Raw genomic sequence first — 24,078 nt, 5'->3', positions numbered from 1 at the left:
CAGTTATTCCTGACTGGCCAGACTGAGGTAATCCTGTCCTCCCTATGCCCTTTCAAATGAGGAACATAAAACTGTTGGGATTCAGAGCACTGCAAAGGGAATTTAGACAAAGCATTTGTCTGCCGAATTTAGCTTCTTTGGATTTATTCTGATTTATGATTGATTGGTTTTTAAATTGCTTATTTAGTTCGAACGACTATCGCTCCAGGGGAGGCCAGATACCAAGGAGCATGTGATCAAGAAGCAGTGGAGTGAAGTAGTTTGGCTGGACAAATCAAGAGCAAATATTATTGTCCAGAGAAACACTGCTCTAGGCAAGGAATATAATGCAAAAATCACGCCCTGACTTTCAGACTACCCAACCTTGTTATAAGCATGATGGCTTATCCCCTATTCTCTGTGCAGAAGGATTTTTGCAATTGCCTAGTGTTGCACAGAATTGTCCCCCCATGAATTTTTTTTTCCTTCTAGCAATATATTCAATGTCTCCTCTCAACTGAGAACATGCTCTTGATTTATATTGCTGTTGACCAGAGTGTGGAAGAACAGACACTCCGAGGTTGCTGGCAGATTTGGTTGTGAATTCTAATGTTGGTTGTGCTGATCTGTGAAAATTCTCCTGCAAGTGTGATAATGCTTCTCATTGCATGGGCACTAGTCTGGCTTTTGTACAGATTAATTTGAATTTTTAAAAAAGTTTCTTTCAAAATTGAGTTCTTTAAAAAAATCACTTTTATCTGGAAGGTATATAATCAATATGTGGTTAGTGTTTAATTTATCAAGACATCAAAAGTTTCAACCTTTTCAAGGTGTGTAACCTTTTTCTTTGGTCTGAAATTAGACCCAGTAGGTGTAGTGGGGGCCTTGTAAGGGAGATCTGTTGGAAGCTTGTCTGTTTGGTATCAAAAGGAAATTGAAATTCTGTTGCTTCAGAGTAATGAAACCTCGAAAAACCTTTAGAAAAAAACTTTCGTCTCATCTGTATTGAAGTTTTGACTCAGAAATGCCCAAAGGAACGCTTTTTCAGGTCTCAATAACCTACTTGTTCTCTGAAATATTGCTGTTAGATTTCTAAACCGTATTATGTCTGACACTTATTTCAAAGCAAGAAACATTAGGGATAAGATGAAAGGGTGGAAGAGGACCCTGATGAAAAACAGAAACAGAAGAAGATGAGACGAACACTTGGGTGGCACATTTTTATTGCACCAGGATTACTATAGGAAGCGGCATCTGGCTCTCTAGTCAGGCTTTCAGCCACTTCAGATTCTGGTCTGTGCCAGCATCTGCCATTTTGACATTATCATATTGAAAAATAACTTTTTTCCCTATCTCATTGTGCCAAGATATTTATTATTTGCTGGATTTTAAAAACAACGATAAAAGCCTTTAGAAGGAGCACTTCTGGGTCTTAGGAGGGATATAGCATATATTCTTGTGAAACTAATTCTGAAATTTAGAAAGGAGCCTTAAACTGTAGCTTTTGTCAGAGAGTGAACAAGTTCTTTTCTACATCATCCAGTCTGTTTTTTAAAAATGAAAACTTTGTGTTTATAAAAGGAGAATTTTAAAAAGAGTGGATGAGAATTTTTGTTAGATCTGAGATCCCAATAATAGTTCAACATGAGGATCAGAAGCTGGGACTTCATTATATTTTGCTCTTTATTTCAAAGGAGTTTCATCTGGTTACCTGTCACATAACCTGGGTGTTTTATTGGAAATAGTAGAGTACACTGAGTGATTGTGAGAACAAATAGAACTCGTCCTTGTAGAACATCTTTGATTTTCAGACATTGCTGTGCTTTTCAAGTATTTAAGTCAATAGATTATTACAATAGTGTGCTGGGTACATAGTATTTTCTTAGTAATTACTAGATTTAGGTTATACTTGATTTAAAGGATGAGCAGGGAAAACTGAAACTGTTTCACCTTTTATTAGAATAGAGCACTGAGGCATGGCAGTAGCCACAGGAAGTCTGCTTTCCTTTGAACATTGATGAAGTTTGAGGAACTCTTTCATCCCTCAGTTAACTCCTATTTCCAAGTGTCTCCATGCCTATCTTGCTCTACTCTGCTACCAATGCTTTTTGCCCTAGGACTGATTCAGGACATCTCTGTGGCTGTAAAAGTGGAAGAAGTCAGGGAGACTAAGTCCTAAGACCATTTCTTCCTCATTTATCTCATCTTGTATAGGGCTGGTTACTCCAGCGTATTCTTAGCAACCCTCCCCACACTTTGCTCAGCACCCCTCAGCCCTCCACCCGCAGAAACCAAGGTTGGGTGCTTCACACCAGAATTTCCAAGGATTTATTGAGGCAAAAGGCAAGGGCCACCTCTCCCACTAGTAGCTAGTTAGAAGTCACTGGTGCTGGTGCAGTAGGCAGTAGTAGAGAGCTGGCCTGAGGGGGTGTTATTTATGGATATGACCTTTTTAAAGAGAACGTGATGCATTTCATATTTGTGTTTTCCCTCTCTGGCTTATTAATGATGTGTTATAGATTAGGTCACCTTATCTCTGTTTCCCATCAGTATATCTGTGTTTTGTCCTAAAGATACCCTCACAAGTCTTAATTCTACCAATGATAGGGTATTCAGAAGCAAACAAATGATTTTAACTGGATTTGTACCAGGCTGTGATCATTACAACAACATGAATCTCACTGATTTTGATGCCATGCACTGACAGGTCAAGAGAAACAAAGATGGGCACTGTGCTGGGTTAGGCTATCTGTAACCCCTTCAGTTAGGGATGTTCCTAAGGAACTCACAGATAAAACAATTGCTGAGTCTCTGCAACATTTTTATAGTAGAGGCTAGTAAGGGGATGGAGTAGGATTCTCCAACCCAACAATGGCTTGATTTCTGCCACTTGACTTTTTTGAATTCCTTTATCACTCTTTTAGTGATCGTTGACGTAGGTTCCTGTACTTGCTGTTGTCAGAAGAAGCAAGTTTCAGTTCTGGAATGTACCCTGCACCCTTAGTTCTTCTTCGACTATTGTAAACCATTCTTCCTTGTCTCCTTTCTCCTTTCTGGCTCCCTGCCCCCACCTTTCTGCTTCTTTTTTCCTCTATTCTCTAAAGACCTTTTCTTTTCATTTGCTGCATTAATGCAGGAAGCAAGGCACAGTGGTTAGGAGGATAAGTTCTAGAGTCAGAAGGCGTGTTCAGATCCCCACTCTGCTACTTAACCATCTGTATAGCCTTGAGCAAGTTACTTTCTCTCTCTGTAGGCCTTGGTTCTCTAATCTGTAAGGTGAGGATAGTAACAGTGTCTACTTTTAGTGGTATTCTGAGGATTAAATGAAATGATTCATGAGATGCTCACAAAAGAGTGCCACTCAATGAATGTTAACTCTGATTATTTTAATATTACTATTAATATTAAAAATAATGTTATGGCTTAAACTATTACCTCAGTGTAATTGATGAACAGATATTTACCTCCTGTGAAATCTCTCCCAGATTTTAACCTACATTTGCAGCTGCCTTTGGGTCATGCCCACTACAATTTCAGCTGGCACTTCAAATGCAATATGGCCAAAGCTAGATTCATTATCTTTTATCAAAATTATTTCATTTTATTTCCCCCACATTTCTTTTAATAGCATCATGATATAATTGTCTTAGTCTCTTAATTTAGGATTACTCGTAGATGCTTTCCTCAGCCTAAGTAGATAATCATGAATGTACATGGATTTAGTACAAAGATATTCATTGTTTATAATTTTAAACAGTCAAGAATAAGGAATTGGTCAAATAAACTATCTTACATTTATATAAAGGAGTTCTTGATAACTATTAAAATTACATGGAATATTCAATAACCTGAAAAGAGATACTGCTGGCAAGTTGAGTTATGTACAGTATGATTCCATTTGGATTTTTAGAAGTGCATGGATACATAAAAAATATTTATGTATCCTGAAAAAACTTTGTTGTGGCCTTTCTGGCTTGTAGGATTATGAGTTATTTTCATATTTTACTTTTTTCCCCTCATAAGTTTTCTGAAATCATCCATACCTTGCTTTCATATAAAGAAAAAATCCCTCAAATTTAGAAAAAGATGGGATAGCTCATGTCTAAGAGTCTCACAAATACTGTATTTTATTAACTTTTTAACAGCGACCAAGAACAGTGCTGGATATGTAATAGGCACTCAATAAATATATGTTGAGTGACATAATGTTATTTTTCTATCCAATTTTAGAAATCACTTTTAACAGTTCAGAGTGCTTAATGCCTCAAGGGTTCGGTTTGTAGAGTTCTTTGAAAAGTATTCTTTTTTGTTGGAAGAAACTTTCTCAATATACACAAAATAAACCAGATTTGGTGTTGTGGATGTTTTCTAATAGTGCATAACTTCTTATTTCAGAGGATCATGTGTCCAAAAGGGGAGTGTTTGGAACTGATTCTTCAGAAAACATTTTTACCTCAGCAAAAGTTACTCATAAAAATGAAGCAAATGACTACCATCTTAGAAATAAAACCATCTTTCTTCATACTTCATCACAATGTTTGGAAGAACAGGTAATACCAACATAGTATGTGTATAGAAACAATCTGAGAAGAAAAGAATTCTTCATGAATCAAATAAAAGAGACCCTACTAAACACTAGACAGTTATTAGATCTGTAATTCCTAATTCTAGAAGGAGTGCCATTGGGGCACTTTATTGAAAGTCATCATCACATGTATTTCATATTGTTGACAGCTATTGTTTATGATGATAACTGGTTATCCCCAATTTTTGTTCAAAAGTTCTTAAGGATCTGCCATCTATAAATTATTGAAATTATTTCTTTTAGCTTGTCTTCTATTTGGGACAAAAGAGTTCCTTTCTATAATTCTGTGTGTAAAATGGGACTTTCTTTCACCTGTCCTAGATTCATCTCTTTCAAACTCAAGGTGGAATTGATTATCTTGTTTTTCTCTAAGATTTGGTCAATAAATGTTAGATACTCTTTTTCTAATCTTGAAGACTTTATAGACTCTTCACATTCTCCTCAGCTATGGTTTTTAATTATCAAGGAATTATAGTGGAAACTGTTCTGCTTTTTAAGCCATTTAAATTTCTAATTTCTGCTTCATCATGTCTTCCTTGCAATATTGTGGACAGAATTGTATATTGTATTTTTTTTTAACAAGGGAACAAAAATCTCTGTGTTAGAAATATGTTTATATACAGCAGATGCCTGTAATTCTTTATTTCCTGAACTTGCTTCCAGAGAGATAATTGTGGGATATGAAATTTTTTCACTCTTTACTGGCAATGACTGACCATTGGGATTATATTATATAGAGAGTCTTTAACCAGCATTTGAGAAACAAGAATGGTTGAATGACATTGTTTTCTAATAACTTGAAAATGTTGTGTTAGCATTCTCTGATTTGTTCATCAGAGGTTCATTGGGATGGGATAGGAGTGGGGAGTATTCCTATTTTACTCATGAGAAGACTGAGGTTAAGTAGTCTATTATAGGTTACGCTGTGGATGAGTCTACAGGACAGAAGTAGAATCAGAGCTCCTGAAACCTATTCCCTGACCTCCGCTATGGCTTACTGAATTTGGTCTGTTATGCTTAGCTAATTAACAAAAACGGGAAGGGGAGTTTTGTCATCTGAAGGGCTACAAGAGCAGCTTCTTTATTTTCAGTTGTTTCATTTTTCCATCAATATGTGATGGATGAAGGCCAAAAAGTATTTTTTCAGATAGTGATGGATGAAGCCCAAAAAATTGGCAGTTCTTTTCAAGGTGATCTGAATTGCGCAGAAAAGGTGAAGGTAAGGCATGTTTTAATTTTCTTGGCAAAAACCAAAAGCACAACAAATAAACTAAAAACACAGGACTCATTTACTGTCCCTTATACAAAGTTGGGGAATTCAGCAGATTTTTTCCTTACAATTTTTTTTATTAATTGATGTTTGAATATCTTAAACTATCCTTGGTCAGCTGGGTTCTGGATCTTTTTTCCTTAGAGCTTAATAAATGAAAGGGGTGCTTTGATAGAGAAACATGACTCCAGTCCCCCTTAGCATACACCACTAAGTAAATAACAATATAGTATGAGAGAATTTCAAAATTTAGTAGTGAAACCATTATGTGGAAGATAAATTTTTGCCTTTACTTGGATGCCAGATAATAACTGCAGGTACGTACTTAAAAGCAATGGCAGTACCATTTAAAATTCCTATGTAATAGCTATGGTCTCGCAAGTAGAGCTGGGGAAAGAAAGACCCAGCCTGTCTTTTGAATTCCAATTATGAAATGTAAATTTGTAATTTTATGGTGTTTTGTTATGCACATGTTTAGGTCATGAGCATGAAAGGCATTGCAACCTTATTCCTTTACTAGGTCTCATTCGTGCCAGTGGTGAGATCATTTTCTTATTTACACTCTTTGATATTCACTTGAGATGAATTAGTTCATGTCTAAATGTTACCATTTTGTTAATCTAAAATGTCTCATTGTCAGCTTGCAGTGGAAAGCAGTATTCCATGTGGAATAGTTTTTCATTGAAACGCTGCTATTTTGTCTGTAAAGGTCATTTGCCCTGCTTTTTACCTTTGAAGTAATTTTCAGTTTTATTTGCTCAAAAGAGAGAACACTTGAGTTTTTGCCCTGCTCACCTCTCTTGTGATTTTGTTTTGAATGAACTTTTCTCTCCTGCTTTCTTTGGTTTCTTCTCTCTGGCTCCTCAGAGTGCCATAAGAAAGCACGGTGTTATGACAGTAGCCAGAGCCACTGCCACCATTTGCTTGACAGGCAAAAGCAATAAAACGAAAACAAAACCCAGAAACACTGTTTTCAGCTGTCATGGTGGTGGTATATATTCTGGGACAGAATCTGGAACAAAGTCCCTTTTAAAAAACTCTCAGACTGCTTTTTTCCCTTTCAGTGCAGAGGCCTGACTATGGTGCCTACAAAATCCAGGCCAGCTTTCAAATTTACTGCTTCTATCAGATGTCTCTTGGGAAAGCACAGTGACCACAAAAGCCTTGAGCTGGGACTCAAGCGTTAATGAGAAAAGTGGATTCAGCTGTTCAGTTAGGTGTTGTGGAAGTGGATTCATTGACTTTTCACTGCAGTTTTTCTTTAGGTCTATTCTGCTTAAAAATTATGTTAATTCTTTTTTTCTAGGTAGATAATTTCCTAGATTTAGAAGATTTGGACATGGATGAAGAGATTAAACCCCAAATGAGTGAGGGTATGCTTTCTATTTCCTTTCTATACTACCTGACCTCTTTCTAGAAACTACAAATAAGGCTTTAGACAGCTTTCCTGTTTTTGGCAATTCTTACCTCCACCTCTCCTAAGATAGGAAAAACTAAAGTTGTGAGCTATTTTTTTCAGTAACAAAAATTTCACCTGAAAGGTCAGAGCTTTTTGAAGATTGTGAAACCTTTGGTCTTAAATGAAATAAAGGTGTGCTCTCCCCCTTAACAATTCATCACAGGATTGATTCTTAGGTAATTGTCTCAAGTGGAGCCATTGTAAGTCAAATCTTTGTTTCCTAGATGTACAGTCTTGTAAACTGAGATTATCTTTGAGGGACACATAAAATACCTATTAATCATAAAAATCATAAAAATATCAGAATTGATCACAAAAATAAGGCTGTCTTGCCTGGTATTAAAGGTTACTGAGGCTGAACCAAGTTTCAGTGGACTTGAGTGAACTAATGTCAAGACCTTCCCACATGTAGAATAACATGCAAAGCCTAGGCTGAAAATCTACGCAGGCTTCAGTGAGCTATTCTAAAGAAAATAAAAGAAAATCCATTTTTTTGCTTTTAAAAATATTTATTATGTAAATTAAACCTTTAATACTAAAGATATATTGTAAATGTTTCTTCTGAGGCATTTTTCCACATGGGCTGGATTGAAAAAGGCTTCATGTTAGTCTGTTGATGTTTATTTAGAGGAAAACTTTTTTCTTTCTAGTTAACATTTCTGGATAGGCATAGGTATTCTTTGTTTCTCGAAGGACGTTTGAAATATGTTCAAAATCAGGAGGTTTTTTTTTTTTTAAACACTCATTCCTGATTTAACATGCAAGAATATATCAAAGTCAATGCCTAATGTTACAGAAGGGGCAGTTTCCACGGAGGTTTGGTTGTTGCTATTTAACTATTGTTTACTGTCTTTAGGTAGTCATAAACATGTTTTATGGTCATTAGTGTTGGGGGAGGATGGCTTATTTATAATCAGACAGAAGTTAAAGTGACTAGGTAAAGTTGGTTTAGGGATGGTGACTATCTGTACATTGGTTGTATAAACCTCTACTCTAGCTTCTTCAGCTGCTTGAATTTGAAAGGCTTTGGTAATTGGAAGAAATGAACATTTTTTTTCTGCTTTCAAACATCAGACTACTCCATGAAGGGATTGCTTCTCAAGCACACCATTAACCAGTAGATGTTGCAGATTCTTTAATTACTTATTTGGTTAAGTGAGATCAGAGGTCTAAAGGGATCACATCCTCCAGGGAGAGGTTCTCTAACTTTAATACCCTGAGTGGCTCTGAATTTCTATAATGAGAGCAGCACAGGGACTCCAGTTGGATTAGAAGGGAGAGCTAAGGACTTGTCAGGAAGCTACCTTTGTAGAGGAAGCACACTGTTTTGGGTTTTGGGTGATTTGGGGGAGGGAACCTTGTTAAAAATGCAGATTTCTGGATCACCCTCCCAATAGAGAATCTAATTCAGAAGGTCTTTGGTGGCATCTGGTGATCTGCATTTTAACCAACACCCCAGACGATTCTAATGTAATTAATTTGAGGATAACACGTGGAGACAAATGGTTCTAGTCTGCATGTAATACATATGCAATATAAAATAAATTTCATAAGAGGGCACAAAAGTACATGTTTTGGGTGCTTTTGTGATGGTTTAAATTTTTCACTTCTTGCCAGTATGAGAACTCTGTATATTGACATAAACCAACATAGCCAACAGATCTGATTTTTGTTATGTCAATCTTTTTTTTTTTTGAGACGGGGTCTCACTGTCGCCCATGCTGGAGTGCAATGGCACGATCTCAGCTCACTGCAACCTCTGCCTCTCAAGTTCAAGCAATTCTCCTGCCTCAGCCTCCCAAGTAGCTGGGATTACAGGTGCATGCTGCCACGCCTGGCTAATTTTTTTGTATTTTAGTAGAGACAGGGTTTCACTGTGTTGCCCAGGCTGGTCTCGAACTCCTGAGCTCAGGCAATCCACCTGCCTCGGCCACACCCCGCCCCACCCCCCCGCCTGAGTGCTAGGATTACAGGTGTGAGCCCTCTCACCTGGCCCATCAATCTTTTAAATTGCCTTTTTACCTTCTCCAGTATTTTCACATTGTTTTCTTTAAATATTTTTTTCAAGTTGCATTTTTCAATTACTAGATTTATTTTAAAATATTGATAAAAACATCTTACTAGTATGGTTTTTCCAGAAATCAGATAACAAGCCTTCTTGTATTTGTGTATAAAAGATTACTGAGGCTGAACCAAGACTTGAATGAACTAGTCAAGACCTTCCCACACATAGAATGATGTGCGAAGCCTATGCTGAAAATCAACCTAGGCTTCAGCAATCTATTCTAATTACTGAAAAAGGCCACCAGGGCTTTACAATTTTCATAATGCTCAATCTGGGCCATTTAAAGGAAAAAGAAATTAAATAGTTTGTGCCAAGGTGAATTTTAGTTTGGGCCTAATTTGTTTTACACTTCAGGAATGTGAGCAGAAGGCAAATATTTATATCAGATGGGAAATGTGACATTTTAAATAGTAAAGTTGCTTGTATAATTTTGGCAGCTGGGAGGTTTACTGATTAGATTCTGTTGTTATTGTTTAAGCAACAGATTTGCCTAGGGCAACAAGGAAGTGGCTTGCATATTGTTTTTCTACCATTGACTTTATTTGTTCACCCCATTCACTCTCATAAATATTCTCTAAGATTTAGGAGCGTGATTCTTTTCTAATATTTGTTTTATCATTTGGCAGCCCAGGTGGAAAGATTGGAGATGGTTTTTCAGTGGAGCCAATTCTATTAAGCAATGGTATTAAGCAGTTTTCTCAGGGTAGCGTCTGCCACAGAGTTTGGTGCACTGTGTTTATTTGACATCAAGTTAACCTATTCTTCCTTTTTTGAATTTGAGATAAGGTAGTTAACCTGGTGACTGTCATGCCTCAGACAAACTGGCTCAAACTTTTACTCAGCACAATTATTGTTTGGATTAGTTATTAGTTATTGTGCTGAGGCCATTAGAATAGGAAGATTTTCTGTTCGTTTTTATTTTTATGCTTCCTCAGTGGGCCCAGCCCAACCTCTTTTCTGGTCGAGTGCAAGTAGCTCAAGAGACTTTTTTTTTTTTTTAAATCTACTTCTGAGATTCATACTGTCTTACACACATCTCTTGGTCAGCAGGTGTACTTATGTTGTGGCTGATTGTATTGACTGAGAATGGGCACTGATTCCTGCTCAAAGGTTTGCAGCCTTGTTTGATTTTTATTTTCAGGTTCTCCAGTACTGTACTTCTGCCTTAGTCCATTTATGTTGCTGTAAAAGAATACCTGAGGCTGGGTAAAGAAAAGAGGTTTATTTGGCTCATGGTTCTGCAGGCTGTGCAAGAAGCATGGAGCCAGCGTGTGCTTCTGGGGAAGCCAAAGGGGAACCACATGTGCAGAAACTGCACGACGAGAGAGGAACCGAGAGAGAGGGAAAGAGGTGCCAGGCTCTTTTCAACAATCAGTTCTTTTGGAAACTAAGAGTGAGAACTCAGCGAAAACTCACTCACTCTGGAGAGAATGGCACCAAGCCATTCTTGAGGGATCCACTCTCAAACCAAGCACCTCCCTCCAGTCCCTACCTCCAACAATGGGGATCAAATTTCAACATAAGACTTGCTGAGGCCAAACAAACCATATCCTAACCATAGCAATGTCCAGTCATTTTTAGTCCATTAATGGGATTAATTGCCATTAATGAGCAAGTGCATACAAATGATGACATCAGTTACCTCTTTTTTGAAAAAAAGTTCTTTCCTGATTTGCAACTTTAAGCAGCTTTAGGCCACCCCTGAATGACTAGGGACTCTTAGTTGACAAATATTTAAGAACTGTGGCTGAAATCCTGGTTCCTCAAGTCCTAGGCTACCCTGGTAGTTCTCCAACACCTTTAAATAGTTGATTTTTGTAATTTATCTAGCTTTTCTAGTTGTTGATGGTGGGAGGGTTGGACTGACATTAGCTAGACCAGCAGACTCCTGAAGATGTGGTCTAGGAACCCCTCAGAAACCCTGAGGTTGGCAGGTCATGTGTTGATGTTTGCATTGAAGTTGGAAAAGCAATGCTGGGTGAAGATGCTGGCACCTTATTGTGAATCAAGTTTGTGGCACCAAATTATACTAGCAATTGTCATCTTCACTGTCATAAATTTATAATCAAAAACAAATGCTAGTTTCCACTGAAAATTTCTTGAAGTAGTAAAAATTATTAATTTTATTACATCTTGATTCTTAAGTATACCTTTTTTTAATGATTTTTGTGTCAAAACAGTAAGTATTCATAAGGCACTTCTGTTACATACTGAAATACAGTTGTTGTGGAAAAACACTTGGGTGATTGAGTGGTGTGCTGAACTAGTTTATTTTTCTCTTTCATGAATCACCATTTTTATTTGAAAGTGTAACTGACAAACTATATTTCTCAAAAATGGATAAAGTGAGCCTGTCTCTTCAAGTCTAATAACTAATAGTATTCGTTGCCAATGATAAAATTGGCAATGGATCAAGTGAAAATTAGATTTTTAGAGAACTTGTATCTAGTACTGTGAGCTTGACAGCTTCTCAATATTTAAAGGCTTTTCTGGCAAAATTGGTGATATTAACTAATGTGATTTTTATACTGTATAATGAAATATGTCAACATTTGGAAGATCTACATAACACAGTGAACCAATATTTTCCAAATGACCAATTAATAATGTTTACAAAATTATACATAGGGGAAAGATCCATTCAGTGTACAAGATAGACCAATGGATTTTAATGTAGCAGTACAAAAAGTTCACTGACAAGTTTTCAGAATGCTCATGGAAAATAACCTTTGAAAACTTTATCATTTTTCAGATCGTGGTGTAGTATCAAAGAAAAATATCCACAACTATATAAAAAGACTATTAAAATACTCCTCCCCTTTCCAACTACCTATCTGTGTGAATCTGGATTTTCTTTGCATCAACTAAAATAGCATATTTCAAAAATTGAATGCAGAAGCAAATAGGGAATCCAACTTTCTTCTGTTCAGCCAGATATTATAACAGATTCGAAAAAATGTAAAATAATGCTTCTCAATATTTTCTGTTTTTAGAGAATAGATTTTTAATAAAAATACTTATTTTAATATGTAATTTGATTATTTGTAATGATTCCAATATACAAATATTGGAACACTTGTCAGTTTTAATTCCTGATATGGTGAGTGTTGATAGACATAACCCATATAAACAAAAGCTCTTTGAGATCTTCAATCATTTTTAAGAATAAGAATTACTGAACAAGACTATCATAGCTGGAAGCTCTATTTAGAAGTCACCTGTTGTCATTGGTTTCAAAGAACGTCTTTATTTCTGCCTTCATTTCGATATGTACCCAGTAGTCGTTCAGGAGCAGATTGTTCAGTTTCCATGTGGTTGAGTGGTTTTGAGTGAGTTTCTTAATCCTGAGTTCTAGTTTGATTTCACTGTGGTCTGAGAGACAGTTTGTTATAATTTCTGTTCTTTTACATTTGCTGAGGAGTGCTTTACTTCCAACTATGTGGTCAATTTTGGAATAGGTGTGGTGTGGTGCTGAGAAGAATGTATATTCTGTTGATTTGCGGTGGAGAGTTCTGTAGATGTCTATTAGGTTCACTTGGTGCAGAGCTGAGTTCAATTCCTGGATATCTTTTTTAACTTCCTGTCTCGTTGATCTGTCTATTGTTGACAGAGGGGTGTTAAAGTCTCCCGTTATTATTGTGTGGGAGTCTAAGTCTCTTTGTAGGTCTCTAAGGACTTGCTTTATGAATCTGGGTGCTCCTGTATTGGGTGCATATTTATTTAGGATAGTTAGCTCTTCTTGTTGAATTGATCCCTTTACCATTATGTAATGGCCTTCTTTGTCTCTTTTGATCTTGTTGGTTTAAAGTCTGTTTTGTCAGAGACTAGGATAAAATTGATAGACCGCTAGCAAGACTAATAAAGAAGAAAAGACAGAAGAATCAAATAGACGCAATAAAAAATGATAAAGGGGATATCACCACTGATCCCACAGAAATACAAACTACCATCAGAGAATACTATAAACACCTCTACGTAAATAAACTAGAAAATCTAGAAGAAATGGATAAATTCCTGGACACATACACCCTCCCAAGACTAAACCAGGAAGAAGTGGAATCCCTGAATAGACCAATAACAGGCTCTGAAATTGTGGCAATAATTAATAGCTTACCAACCAAAAAAAGCCCAGGACCAAACGGATTCACAGCCGAATTCTACTAGAGGTACAAGGAGGAGCTGGTACCATTCCTTCTGAAACTATTCCAATCAATAGAAAAAGAGAGAATCCTCCCTAACTCATTTTATGAGACCAGCATCATCCTGATACCAAAGCCTGGCAGAGACACAACAAAAAAAGAGAATTTTAGACCAATATCCCTGATGAACATCGATGCAAAAATCCTCAATAAAATACTGGCAAACCAAATCCAGCAGCACATCAAAAAGCTTATCCACCATGATCAAGTGGGCTTCATCCCTGGGATGCAAGCCTGGTTCAACATACGCAAATCAAAAAACATAATCCATCATATAAACAGAACCAAAGACAAAAACCACATGATTATCTCAAGCGATGCAGAAAAGGCCTTTGACAAAATTCAACAGCCCTTCATGCTAAAAACTCTCAATAAATTAGGTATTGATGAGACATATCTCAAAATAATACGAGCTATTTATGACAATCCCACAGCCAATATCATACTGAATGGGCAAAAACTGGAATAATTCCCTTTGAAAACTGGCACAAGATAGGGATGCCCTCTCTCACCACTCCTATTCAACATAGTGTTGGAAGTTCTGGCCAGGGCAATCAGGCAGGAGAAAGAAATAAAGGGTATTCGATTAGGAAAAGAGGAAGTCAAATTGTTCCTGTTTGCAGGTAACATGATTGTATATTTAGAAAACCCCATTGTCTCAGCCCAAAATCTCCTCAAGCTGATAAGCAACTTCAGCAAAGTCTCAGGATACAAAATCAATGTGCAAAAATCACAAGCATTCTTATACACCAATAACAGACAAACAGAGAGCCAAATCAAGAGTGAACTCCCATTCACAATTGCTTCAAAGAGAATAAAATACCTAGGAATCCAACTTACAAGGGATGTGAAGGACCTCTTCAAGGAGAACTACAAACCAACTGCTCAAGGAAATAAAAGAGAACACGAACAAATGGAAGAATATTCCATGCTCATGGATAGGAAGAGTCAATATCATGAAAATGGCCATACTACTCAAGGTAATTTATAGATTCAATACCATCCTCATCAAGCTACCAATAACTTTCTTCATAGAATTGGAAAAACTACTTTAAAGTTCATATGGAACCAAAAAAGAGCCCACATTGCCAAGACAATCCTAAGCCAAAGAACAAATCTGGAGGCATCATGCTACCTGACTTCAAACTATAGTACAAGGCTACAGTAACCAAAACAGCATGGTACTGGTACCAAAACAGAGATATAGACCAATGGAAAAGAACAGAGCCCTCAGAAATAATACTACACATCTACAACCATCTGATCTTTGACAAACTTAACTAAAACAAGAGATGGGGAAAGGATTCCCTATTTGATAAGTGGTGCTGGGAAAACTGGCTAGCCATATGTAGAAAGCTGAAACTGGATCCCTTCCTTATACCTTATATAAAAATTAATTCAAGATGGATTAAAGACTTAAATATTAGACCTAAAACCATAAAAACCCTAGAAGAAAACCTAGGCAATACCATTCAGGACATAGGCATGGGCAAGGACTTCATGTCTAAAGCACCAAAAGCAATGGCAACAAAAGCCAAAATTGACAAATGGGATCTAATTAAACTAAAGAGCTTCTGCATAGCAAAGAAACTACCATCAGAGTGAACAGGCAACCTACAGAATGAGAGAAAATTTTTGCAATCTACTCATCTGACAATGGGCTAATATCCAGAATCTACAAAGAACTCAAACAAATTTACAAGAAAAAAACAAACAACCCCATCAAAAAGTGAGCAAAGGATATGATCAGACACTTCTCAAAAGAAGACATTTACGCAGCCAACAGACACATGAAAAAATGTTCATCAACATTGGCCATCAGAGAAATGCAAATCAAAACCACAAGGAGATAGCATCTCACACCAGTTAGAATGGTGATCATTAAAAAGTCAGGAAACAACAGGTGCTGGAGAGGATGTGGAGAAATAGGAACACTTTTACACTGTTGGTGGGACTGTAAACTAGTTCAACCATTGTGGAAGTCAGTGTGGCGATTCCTCAAGGAGCTAGAAGTAGAAATACCATTTGACCCAGCCATCCCATTACTGCATATATACCCAAAGGATTATAAATCATGCTGCTATAAAGACACATGCACACGTATGTTCATTGCGACACTATTCACAATAACAAAGAGTTGGAACCAACCCAAATGTCCAACAATGATAGACTGGATTAAGAAAATGTGGCACATATACACCATGGAATACTATGCAGCCATAAAAAAGGATGAGTTCATGTCCTTTGTAGGGACATGGATGAAGCTGGAAACCATCATTCTCAGCAAACTATCGCAAGGACAAAAAGCAGACACCGCATTTCTCACTCATAGGTGGGAATTGAACAATGAGTACACTTGGACACAGGAAGGGGAACATCACACACCGGGGTCTGTCGTGGGGTGGGGGGAGGGGGAGGGATAGCATTAGGAGATATACCTAATGTAATTGACAAGTTAATGGGTGCAGCACACCAACATGGCACATGTATACATATGTAACAAACCTGCACGTTGTGCACATGTACCCTAGAATTTAAAGTATAATAATAATAATAATAATAATAAAAAAGAAATGGCCTGGATGGCTAAAGTGTTTTTTATCTATATCCTTTTTGTATTAGGATGCCCAAACTTTCAGGAAATGTTGGCCATTTTATGTGGTAACAAATGAACAGATTGGTTAATTTTATATATATGCCAGGCAGATTAAATATTATTGTATATAAATTTTCAGATGTCAAGTAGATGGCCCACTTTGTAACACTGTATTAGATTACATGGCTGTAGTCTTTGACTTGCCGATCATTGACAAAATACAGGGACAAATGGCATGAATAGCTACTTTTTAAACAGTAGAATTTCTAAACATGTGGTTGATAAAGAAGAGATTAAAATACTTCAACCAGTCTTGCCGTCCAACCTCAAGATTCATTTTTGAAAGTGGCCCTGACTCTATAATGCCAAGATGGTCGCATTTCATTAAGATGAAAACAAAGCCTTTGATTGTTTTAGAAACAACAACTATATGATCAGATTAAGTCTCTTAAAGCATTTCTGTTTCAGAAAGTTATACAGAGAACTTGAAATTTCATTTCCTGCCATGAGTGAATACAGTACTTTTTTTCTCCTGAGAGAATATGAGTATATATAACCCACCCACGATTGTAAAATGGCTAAATGATTGCAGTAGTTTTCTTTATAACATATGCCTTGCCAGGCTCTTCTCATTTATATTGTTTTTGCCCTTTTATAAATCTGTCATCTTTAGAGTTAGAGCCATTCAATTTTTTCTTGATTATTCTTTGATTGATTTTATATATGAAAGTCTTATTCCTGTAACGTTTAGTTTTTGAGGGTAAGGGCTATACTCATTTTACATCATCCACAACATCTTATTGGCAGGCAGACTCTTGATACTTGCTGTTGAGTTTAAAAGTTGAGGTGTACAAAATTCATTTTCTGTCTCCAAGTATTTGTTGAGAATTCACTATGTATAAGTTGCTGTGTTAGGCACTAATAGATATGCATTGGTGCATTTTGCTTTTACTCTGAAGAAACAAATGGCAAGAATTTAAGACGTGGAGTATACTGAGTCTTGTTATTTTGAAAGAATTGTGGCCGGGCGCGGTGGCTCACGCTTGTAATCCCAGCACTTTGGGAGGCCGAGGCGGGCGGATCACGAGGTCAGGAGATCGAGACCACGGTGAAACCCCGTCTCTACTAAAAATACAAAAAATTAGCCGGGCGTGGTGGCGGGCGCCTGTAGTCCCGGCTACTCGGAGAGGCTGAGGCAGGAGAATGGCGTGAACCCGGGAGGCGGAGCTTGCAGTGAGCCGAGATCGCGCCACTGCACTCCAGCCTGGGCGACAGAGCGAGACTCCGTCTCAAAAAAAAAAAAAAAAAAAAAAGAATTGTTCCCATGGCAGTAGAATTATTATGAAAGAAACCATTTTTGTTGAAAATCCTACCTTCTTGGCAAATAGATTAGAGAAGTGAAGTTTCAGTAAAGAAATTGCAGAGTTATCCTCCTCACTGCACAATACTGTCAGCCAGAATGATGATTTTAAATAGCCCTGAAAGCAGAATTGATTTTGATTTCATATTTGAACTGACGTTTGCGCTGTCAGCCAATGGGTCAGGTAGATAATGGTTTTCGTGTCGAGAGGCCCAAGCCTGTCTCTTGTTGCTTTCCTTGTTGGTGGGTCCCTCACCAGATTTGTACCAGTCCTGGGCTGTTACATGAGGACTCTCAGTGAGGGAGTTTGGCTTTGAACTCATAAATAGGTGCATTAGAAAACTAGTCTTCCCACCAACCTCATTGAATTTTAAAATGTTGTTTCTCTGGGTGTGAAATGTTTGGGAAATGTACTTAATATTGCCTAACCATGCTAGTGTGTTATAGTACTGACATTTGTTGGTTCTAAGTTTGAGTGTTTAATTTGATCCAGTAAAATAAAATATGTTAACGAAAATGCTTATTTAAAGAAAGTTCGTAATGTGACATTGTAGGAGAGGAGCATGGGCTGTGTAGATAGACTGCCCAGCTCTGCCCTTTTTAGCTGTGGGATATTGAGTGAGGCTACTGTCTGTTAGCTCATTGTCTGTAAAATGGGAAATAATAGAGCTTTTGGAGTATTAGCTGAGCTAAAGCATATAAAATGATGAGTATGTAAGTGTTGGCTATTTTTATTGTTTTTATTTCTGCTAATTAATGAAATCATAGTCCAAGATTTCAGTAATTAGTCATAGCAGAATTACCTTCTTTGCCATTTCCCCTCCACAATTCTGTTTCCTGGCTGTCTGTGTTCTCTGTTGCTGGAATCATAAGAATTTTGTAATTAATTTTTTTGTGAAGGGGATATCTGTAGTGTTGAGGGATTCATTTCAAATAAGATTCAGTTTTTGAATATCAATACCTGCTCAATTATCTCCCTATACATGCTGCCATTTGCAGCAGTCGTCATGCCTGTTATTAATTAATCACTTCCACTGGGAAGTTAATTAGTGCCTTAATTAGGATCATCTTTGAGAAGTAGGCAGCATCATCCAGAGTCGACTCCAAGTTGTTGGCTAGCTCTTGCAAGCCCTTCTGGTCCTATGAAAACAGACTGAGGAGGAAACCTGTTGTGCTTCTATTTGTTTTTTTTGTCCTCCTTAAAGAAAGCTGTGGAAGATCATCAGTTGTCTGTGATGCATCCATGTATTATCATACATGCAAAAATCAGGAGATATATCTGCTTATAATGGATCAATCAGAAAACCAAGATTGGTTATTGAATTCTTGAGATTGTGCTTAACAAGCAGGAAACACGTTGCTGTTGTTCTTTGCAAGTGTTGAAAATTAGACCATGCATTCTGAATATGACAGAGTATTTCATTTTTCTGCCGAAAGTTAAAGTACTTTCCTTCTGGCATTACTGTTTTTTAATATATATTTTTGAAATATTGCCATATTTTTACAGGATGAAATCAGTACTCCATTTTCTTTCTCTTTATCCCTCCAGGAAAATATGGGAAAATGAAGCAAAAGTAACATCTTATCACCTTATTTTCGTATAAAAGTAGAAATTGAGTTGAGAATAAAAGGACAATCAGGTTACTCCAAAAACAGTACTCCTCCAGACATTTTGGGGGGACTCTTACGTTTGCAAAGATGAAATAAAAATAAATGCACTAATGGCTTCTATTATGAGGAAAGGGCAATCCCTTGAGTCCAGTTCCCAAAGGAGGACAGGCATTGTGAAATGGACCTACTTTACATGAGCATATTTGCTTCATTTTCTTCGACTTCTGGGCATTTAAATGATTTAGGTAAATTGTGAACTTGGCAAAAGGCTCAATTGAAATGTTTTGTATCCAACAGATTTGCTGCTGCTTCCGGGAGAAGTGGAGCAGGATGTAAGCACAAGCATTCCTTCCTGTATCCCTTTTGTGGCCCAGCCTCCTACCTGTGAAGTGAAGCCAAAGCCCGCTGTAAAAAGAATGGACAAACAGACGGAAGAGGTACTCCACAGGGAATTCAGTCATTCTCCACACTGCGTTGATTTTGTAATTCATCCCTTCAAAGAAATGCTGTATGCTTCTGTATTTCTCTAAGATTTGGGAAAATATAAAATTGAAGTTGCTTAATTGGTCCCTCTCACAGCCATCTATCTCAAATGCATACATTTCTTTTTAAACACATAGAGCAATTATGTTTTTATGTGGAAACCCATTTTTGTTTTACAGTGTATGCCGTGCTACAGATCAGTGCTACCCAAGGACTGCACAATAGAAAGGATGGACAGTTTTCTTGCCCTTTTTAGTCTGAACTGGCTGTTTTTATTATTATTGATAAGGTTCTATAAACTTTTGAATTAGTTGAGGTAAGGCCAGGCTGCTATAACAGAGAATCCTAATAATAATTCAATGGCTGAAAAGAGATGGATGTTTATTTCTCTTATTTACAGCCTGTATAGAGCCCTTAAAATGAGCAGGTGGCTCCTTTTTGGGGGGTCATCAGGGACCCAGGTTCCTTCTTTCTGGATGTCCATTATATTTTAGGACATTGTCCTCACCTGCATGTTCCAGGTCAGGTCATCATCATACCTGGAGGGGAGGAGAGAAGAGCATGGGGGCAGCATGTTTCCCCAAGGCTTAGGACTCAGGGTCCTTAATTTCAGCTCACATTCCACTGGTGACCACTTAGTCACATGTTCATACTGGCCACAGGGGAGGCTGAGAAATGTCACCTAGCCGTGAAAATGGAATCTGTGCCATATATTTACTCGCAAATGTGCAACTTGAAAGTCATCTTTTGCTATCATTTTGCAGCTCTTCTACATATGCTTAATAAACATGTATCAATACAGGCTGTTGCTATCGCTGGTAGTGACCTTTCTCACTCTCCTTACTGGAACACAAAGCAGGATCAAGCTCAAGTTGTTGTTAAGGGCTCTTTATTATTGCTTTCTAACAAAATCCTTAGGGTCTTTTTGGATTATTTAATCATGAGGTACTAGTCTTGTTACTAAAAGATATTCTGTTATAGAATTAGCCATTCAGTCAGAAATAATCCACACACTTCAGTTTTAAATTGCCACTTTCTAATAAGTACTTTTGTTCACTGACATCATGAAAGTATATCCAGGATGCGTGCAGGCTTATATTAAACTCCCAAATTGATTACCAGCTAAACTGGTAGGGACAGCCACCTTTCAATATGCTTTTTGAATTATAGATTGCTTTCTCTGAGTTGTAAAAAGCTAAAATTATAAGGCTATTTCTAGAAGGACTCAATTTCTTTTTTAAGATTTGTTCATGCTGTTGACTTCACTTGTGGCCATACAAGTTATTGGACCAGCCAGTAGGCATGGCACCTAGTACTTTTATAGAAATACAATTTTATTTCAGTACAATTTGAGAATATATATAATCTAGTACAATTATAGAAATTGTTACAAAGTGGTTTTAATTAATGGGTTAAGAAAACTGAATGATTTCTGGAATCTATCAAATAGCAGTATAATTCAAGTTGAGACCCCATATATGGTGGTATATTTAAGAGGAATATAAACTGCTTACCAGAAATGTGGACATTTTAAAATGCTGGAATCAAAATGATACAAGCCACAGATGAAAAACTTTTGCTGTTTTTTGAATATCTGAAGTAACATCTTGGTTGGGAATTTTTATTTCTAATTACTATTTTTTAGAGTAACTTTTCACAACTGTCTAGAATCACAATACAGGTTGAACATTCCTAATGGGAAAATCCAAAATGCTCCAAAATTTGAAACTTTTTGAGTGCTGACATGATGCTCAAAGGCAATGCTCATTGGAGCATTTTGGATTTCAGATTTGGAGATTAGGGATGCTCAACTCGTATATATTCTGCAACCCTTCCAAAATCTGAAATCCAAAACACTTCATCTCAAGCATTTTGGAGAAGAGATACTCAACCCGTACTGTACCAACACTGCCTTGGTTTGATAACATTCATCTTATTTTAAAGTACCCAGTGCTAGTAAAAGAACATAATCATTAATTTACAGCAAATGGGTTGTGAAGGGCTTACTGAAAGGCCATTTTGAGTTAGAGATGATAGTTTCCTTCTGTGATTTCAATCTGAAAAGCTGAAAATGTATTCTGGATGTCCTTCCTAACTTTCTCTTAATTGCCTGTTAAGAATCCATCAACTTTCTGATATGAATTGGACCAACTCAATGTTTTACCTAATTTTGTTTTTTAAATTTTTTAATTAACATATAATAATTGTATATATTTATGGGGTATAGTGTGATATTTTGGTACACATATATGTGTGTGATCAAATCAGGGTAATTAGCATATCCATCACTTCAAACATTTAACATTTATTTGGTTCAGATTTTTTTCCCTAATTTTACCACTGGTTCTTTTTTTTTTTAAATATATATATGTTTTTATTATACTTGTAAGTTCTAGGGTACATGTGCACAATGTGCAGGTTTGTTACATATGCATACATGTGCCATGTTGGTGTGCTGTACCCATTAACTCGTCATTTACATTAGGTCTATCTCCTAATGCTATCCCTCCCCCCTGTCCCCACATCACAACAGGCCCCAGTGTGTGATGTTCCCCTTCCTGTGTCCAAGTGTTCTCATTGTTCAGTTGCCACGTATGAGTGAGAACATGCGGTGTTTGTTTTTTTTGTCCTTGTTATAGTTTGCTGAGAATGATGGTTTCCAGCTTCATCCATGTCCCTACAAAGGACATGAACTCATCCTTTTTTATGGCTGCATAGTATTCCATGGTGTATATGTGCCACATTTTCTTAATCCAGTCTATCATTGTTGGACATTTGGGCTGGTTCCAACTCTTTGCTATTGTGAATAGTGCTGCAAATGGTATTTCTACTTCTAGATCCCTGAGGAATCGCTACACTGTCTTCCACAATGATTGAACTAGTTTACAGTCCCACCAACAGTGTAAAAGTGTTCCTATTTCTCCACATCCTCTCCACCGTCTGTTGTTTCCTGACTTTTTAATGATCGCCATTCTAACTGGTGTGAGATGCTATCTCATTGTGGTTTTGATTTGCATTTCTCTGATGGCCAGTGATGATGAGCATTTTTTCATATGTCTGTTGGCTGCATAAATGTCTTCTTTTGAGAAGTGTCTGTTCATATCCTTTGCCCACTTGTTGATGGGTTTTTTTTTTTCTTATAAATTTGTTTGAGTTCTTTGTAGATTCTGGATATTAGCCCTTTGTCAGGTGAGTAGATTGCAAAAATTTTCTCCCATTCTGTAGGTTGCCTGTTCACTCTGTTGGTAGTTTCTTTTGCTGTGCAGAAGCTCTTTAGTTTAATTAGCTCCCATTTGTCAATTTTGGCTTTTGTTGCCATTGCGTTTGGTGTTTTAGACATGAAGTCCTTGCCCATGCCTATGGTCTGAATGGTATTGCCTAGGTTTTCTTCTGGGGTTTTTATGGTTTGAAGTCTAATATTTAAGTCTTTAATCCATCTTGAATTAATTTTTGTATAAGGTGTAAGGAAGGGATCCAGTTTCAGCTTTCTACATATGGCTGGCCAGTTTTCCCAGCACCATTTATTAAATAGGGAATCCTTTCCCCATCTCTTGTTTTTGTCAGGTTTGTCAAAGATGAGATGGTTGTAGATATGTGGTATTATTTCTGAGGGCTCTGTTCTTTTCCATTGGTCTATATCTCTGTTTTGGTACCAGTACCATGCTGTTTTGGTTACTGTAGCCTTGTACTATAGTTTGAAGTCAGGTAGCATGATGCCTCTAGCTTTGTTCTTTGGCTTAGGATTGTCTTGGCAATGCAGGCTCTTTTTTGATTCCATATGAACTTTAAAGTAGTTTTTTCCAATTCTGTGAAGAAAGTCATTGGTAGCTTGATGGGGATGGCATTGAATCTTTAAGTTACCTTGAGCAGTATGGCCATTTTCATGGTATTGATTCTTCCTATCCATGAGCATGGAACGTTCTTCCATTTGTTTGGGTCCTCTTTTATTTTGTTGAGCAGTGGTTTGTAGTTCTCCTTGAAGAGGTCCTTCACATCCCTGTAAGTTGGATTCCTAGGTATTTTATTCTCTTTGAAGCAATTGTGAATGGGAGTTCACTCATGATTTGGCTCTCTGTTTGTCTGTTATTGATGTATAAGAATGCTTGTGATTTTTGCACATTGATTTTGTATCCTGAGACTTCGCTGAAGTTGCTTATCAGCTTAAGGAGATCTTGGGCTGAGACGATGGGGTTTCCTAGATATACAATCATATCATCTGCAAACAGGAACAATTTGACTTCCTCTTTTCCTAAATGAATACCCTTTATTTCTTTCTCCTGCCTGATTGCCCTGGCCAGAACTTCCAACACTATGTTGAATAGGAGTGGTGAGAGAGGGCATCCCTATCTTGTGCCGGTTTTCAAAGGGAATGCTTCCAGTTTTTGCCCATTCAGTATGATTTTGGCTGTGGGTTTGTCACAAATAGCTCTTAATTATTTTGAGATACGTCCCATCAATACTTAATTTATTG

At 37.2% G+C, this 24,078-nt stretch overlaps 1 protein-coding gene across 5 annotated transcripts in view; it reads left to right on the top strand.

Annotated features, from left to right (window-relative positions):
• Positions 1–24,078, top strand: part of IFTAP (intraflagellar transport associated protein) — a 62,977-nt gene that overhangs the window by 32,388 nt on the left and 6,511 nt on the right. For 4 of the 5 annotated variants that reach the window (XM_032166244.2, XM_058446932.1, XM_058446933.1 and 1 more), the window contains 3 exons: positions 4,375–4,529; positions 7,141–7,207; positions 19,422–19,561. In XM_032166244.2, the coding sequence (XP_032022135.1) occupies positions 4,375–4,529; positions 7,141–7,207; positions 19,422–19,561 (362 nt within the window). The remainder of the gene's footprint in view (positions 1–4,374; positions 4,530–7,140; positions 7,208–19,421; positions 19,562–24,078) is intronic. The other variant, XM_032166245.2, reaches the window with a different exon arrangement.

Source organism: Hylobates moloch, unplaced genomic scaffold (assembly GCF_009828535.3).
Source record: "Hylobates moloch isolate HMO894 unplaced genomic scaffold, HMol_V3 SCAFFOLD_11, whole genome shotgun sequence".
In the NCBI taxonomy this organism is placed as follows: domain Eukaryota; kingdom Metazoa; phylum Chordata; class Mammalia; order Primates; family Hylobatidae; genus Hylobates; species Hylobates moloch.
The sequence above is the reverse complement of the archived record's forward strand: the minus strand, read 5'-3'. Positions and strand labels throughout refer to the sequence as shown.